Source organism: Brachionichthys hirsutus, chromosome 10, assembly GCF_040956055.1.
Source record: "Brachionichthys hirsutus isolate HB-005 chromosome 10, CSIRO-AGI_Bhir_v1, whole genome shotgun sequence".
In the NCBI taxonomy this organism is placed as follows: domain Eukaryota; kingdom Metazoa; phylum Chordata; class Actinopteri; order Lophiiformes; family Brachionichthyidae; genus Brachionichthys; species Brachionichthys hirsutus.
The window spans coordinates 4,826,917-4,831,270 of NC_090906.1; the positions used below are offsets into that span (position 1 = coordinate 4,826,917).

The window sequence follows — 4,354 nt, forward strand, 5'->3', positions numbered from 1 at the left end:
TGAATCAATGTGCCTCTCTTTACATCTGGCATTAACACCTGTTGTGAGTGTTTGGATTGGGTTGAAACAAGGCCAACAGACATATTGATCCAAGTCCACATGCACACACAGTATTTTGTTAACGAAAGATTCCCTTGAGTGAGTCGGAGGTGCTTTAAACCCACAATCCGCTATGTGCTCTTTGCTGCGCATACAGTATGTAAAAGAGGCAGTGGAGACTGTCTGGACACCTTTTATCTCTCCTCCTTTTCTCTCTCTCTTACGTGAATTCATCTGAAAATATTGTGCTAATTAACTCTTTGAGTGCCATTCAACGTCATAAAGATGTTTTTTGAAACCTAAACATTCACTGCCAACCCTAAAATTGAAATTTGCCTCTTTCTAATGGCCAAATAACTCTGGAACGAAAACTGGTATAGGAACACACTGTTTCTTTCTCATGAAAGAAGAGAATTTCATCTTTCATTTGGTTCAGTGTTTGCATCGTTATAGTAAGGACTATTTCTGTGGGGCTTGGAAAATTGGGAAAAATGCATGAAAACTGGGACACTCAATGAGTTAAAGTGCACTTTAACACCAGGAAGAACTGGTCTATTAGTCTTTTTAGATCCACGGCACACACATTTTTATTTAAGAGACCATGATGTATTGTTTAGTATAAATACATTTTTCTCATGCCTTTTGAGCAGTGGACATAAATAAAGATTTGTTGAAACTAAGTCAGTAGAAACTTCTGCCCACAGGACTGGAAAGCCTGAACTGGATCATGCTCTGCTGGGATTGACTGAAACCGGTATGAACGGAACTCTGTTCTGTGTTTTCTGGATGTAGATCATGGAACATGCCAGCAATGCACTGGCTAATCAATCAGAACATGGCAACTTCTCCCTGGTTTCTGATTGGTCGGTGAAGGCTTCAGAATTCAGCGATGTTGAGGACGTGTTGCTGGGCATTGCAATGGCTGTTCTGATTTTGGCCATAGTTTTCGGTAAGTGACAAACATTTCAATTAGAATCGTGATAAAGAGATCGAAACAAAAATGTTTTCGTAGACGATTGTGTCTTTTTGATGTGTGGCTCGCTTCTGTTCAGGTAACATCTTGGTGATCACGGCCATCCTGAGGTTTCAGCGACTCCAGACCGTCACCAACCTCTTCATCGCTTCTCTGGCCGTTGCCGACCTCATCATGGGTTTGGTTGTGGTTCCTTTTGGCTCCAGCTACATCCTGCTGGATGTCTGGCAGTTTGGAAACTTCATGTGCGAATTTTGGACTGCGGCCGATGTGCTGTGTGTCACAGCAAGTATAGAAACCCTGTGTGTGATTGCACTGGACCGGTACCTCGCCATCACATCGCCGCTGCGCTACCCAATACTCGTAACCAGGTACGAAGAATGTGTTTTGTTCTGCCTCCAGTGGAATTTAACTACGAGTCAAAAGCGGTGTTTAAAAAAAAATCATACAAGTGCAACTTTAATAGGATCTGGCACTGTTGATGTATTAGACTTTCATTGGTTTACTCTTGAATGAGTCATAAAGCAGGGGCTGCTGCACCACTCTTTATATGGACAAGCTTTCCAGTATCTTGTCCAGTCAGCCCCGCCATAAACCAGTGATGTCACAGCAGGAGATTTCCAAGTTGTCATAGACAACACCTGTCTGGATATTACTATGTAATGTGCAGCCACAGATGCTAAACGCGACAGATTTTGAATCCTTATAAGCCTGTGCAGCTGTAACTTTCCTCCACATAGCATAGTTACATCCTTCAGACTGCAGATACCATCACAATTACAATCAATGCATGCATTATTCCTGAGAGAGCTGTTCAAGTTGAAGACTATCTTTTGAAACATTTCAAAGCTCTTAGGGAAAGCTGCTGCACATATAAATAAATGGCAAACATATCTTGTATTTTTATTGGTACCAAAGGGAGGTTAGGAATGTAAATAAATGCTGAATTGCCTTGTGTAATGTCATTTGAGACAAACGGGGGCCTGACCGGTTTGCAAGTAAAAAGAAATCTGGGGATAAGGAATTGGAAAACAGTGGCAGCTGATTATAAAACATTTTGGAAAGTCCCACATATGGTTCATCTGCTTTGAGTTAATGCTTTCCGTTAAAAAAAGATTTCATCATGATTCTAACCATGTGGGAATGAAATGCAAAATTGGTGCAAAAGAACAACTTCATTTAAGATGTGGCAAAACACATCAGAGTAGGTTCGTAGGCGTTTGTGACACCACCATGTTGCATTGCGAACACATTTATTATATGTGTATTACACTTCATATTCAATCTGCACCGTAACCAGGACCGGTCGATGTTTTCAACAATCTATTTACTCACCTGTGCGCTCTTCTGTTTTTGCTGCCAACCAGAGGTCGAGCCTATGCAGTGGTCCTCTGTGTTTGGGTTGTGGCCTCCTTGATCTCCTTCTTGCCAATCCACCTGGAGCTATGGGTGTCAAGCGATAAGGAAGCTCTCCGATGTTTGGCGGATGAGCACTGCTGTGATTTCAACACCAACGCGCCATATGCAGTATCTTCCTCGATCGTTTCCTTCTACCTGCCGCTGGTGGTGATGATCTTCCTGTACACCCGGGTCTTCCAAGAGGCTCAGAAACAGCTGGAGAAGATCAGAGGGAGGGAGAGGCATTTTTATAACTTGCATCATACAGCGCCACTGATGGATCCCAATGATAGCCCTGCGATGAATAAACACGGGGCTGGAACTGAAGCGGGAGAGCAAACCGATGATGATAGCGTAAACACAAATAAAGCAGGCGGCGCGGGCACTGGAGGAGAGCACAGGGCAAGAGGAGATGGAAAACAGTCGACCACAAAGCGTCTTAAATTCTCTCTTATGGAGCACAAGGCAGTAAAAACTCTGGGGATCATCATGGGAACATTCACGTTGTGTTGGCTACCCTTCTTCATCCTCAACATTGTCATGACCTTCCTTGACTTAGGCGACATTACGTTACTCTTCAGACTCCTCAACTGGCTCGGATACTCCAACTCGGCCTTCAACCCGCTCATCTACTGTCGCAGCCCTGACTTCAGGCACGCCTTTCAGGAGATACTCTGTCTGAGGGGCAAAGCGGGGAGTCGGGGAAGCAGGAGAGCACGGAGCTGGTGCAGGGAGAGAAACTGCCACTCCAACCCCTCTGGCAGGACAACTGGGAGCTCAGACCTGAATGGTGTTCGGATAGTAGACCTTCAGCGGACTCCAGAGTGGGAGGGCAGTTTGGAGGGCTCCGTTCGAGGCAGCTCTTCAAATCTGGCTCCTCCGACTCCTTGCTTACAGGGTTTGGAAGTAGCTCCTGGATCCCTGACAAATTTGCAGGGTAACGGGTCGGCTAATGGGAGCTATAGAGAAAATGAGACTTCTATTGCTTGACCAGTTGGGTTTACGAGACTTTGGGTTGCGTCTGCAAAGCTGTGCACTCAGCATCAGTTTGATTAAGCTTGAAATGGTTGATTTTACTTGAGAATGACTTCTTTTTTTATATATATATATTTATGTAATTGTCGAGACTCTACTGTGTAATGTTAGTAGCCATTGTTTGTTTGAGTGTTTCATTCATTGTTATGAAATGAAACACTTTTATTAATCATCATCTGCGGACACACACAATGAAATTGAGGTTTTCTTCTTCTCTTTCCTAATAATTCAAATCACCAAGGCAGCTACACATCTGCAATGTCATATTCAGTGGTGTGCGTCACATTTGAATTGGAATTTTCAATTGTATTTGCAAGGATTCATATTTGGTGTACAAAAAGGTGTATGAAATGTACAGCCTAAAAATTATTTATAATATTAAGAAAACTAAAACAAATACAAATGCATTAGTAAAGTGAAGCCAAACGTTGTACGCTTCACCAAACTGGAAGATTGATGACAGGAAGGTGATCTCATAACGGATTGCATATGACTTACTCGCTGCTGAAATGTGGGCCAACATGATTGAATTATGTTTCAACAACAAATCATGCATGCTCGTGCACTCCAAAGTGTGCGTTTATTGCCCTCAACTAAGAAAAAGAAACATTTGCTGCTCCAAAGTGTAAAAAACAATTATATTCCTTCTCCACATTTATGATGTCAAAGGTAAAGGTTGTGAAGCAGCTTCACTAAAGCTAAGAACGCTTGTTCAATAGGCAGTGAGTGAGAATGCCATGCGAAGTTCAGCTGTTGTTGATTTGACTATGACCCAGAATTTGCTATGTCCTGATTGGTGCACGAAATTAAGGCGTCTGACATTTTTTATAATGGTGCCCCGCCAACTTCACAATATCGAGGAGCGCAAACGAGAAAGAGCTAATTATTCACATCTGAAATAAACAACTT

The 4,354-nt window shown here is 42.8% G+C and overlaps 1 protein-coding gene across 1 annotated transcript; it reads left to right on the forward strand.

The window, feature by feature from the left end:
* Nucleotides 1–834: 834 nt before the first annotated feature.
* LOC137900290 (beta-2 adrenergic receptor-like) lies at nucleotides 835–4,354 on the forward strand. Its single transcript, XM_068744354.1, has 3 exons — nucleotides 835–988; nucleotides 1,092–1,383; nucleotides 2,380–4,354. The coding sequence occupies exons 1-3, from the start codon at nucleotides 835–837 to the stop codon at nucleotides 3,398–3,400; spliced, it is 1,467 nt and encodes a 488-aa protein (XP_068600455.1). The 3' UTR covers nucleotides 3,401–4,354.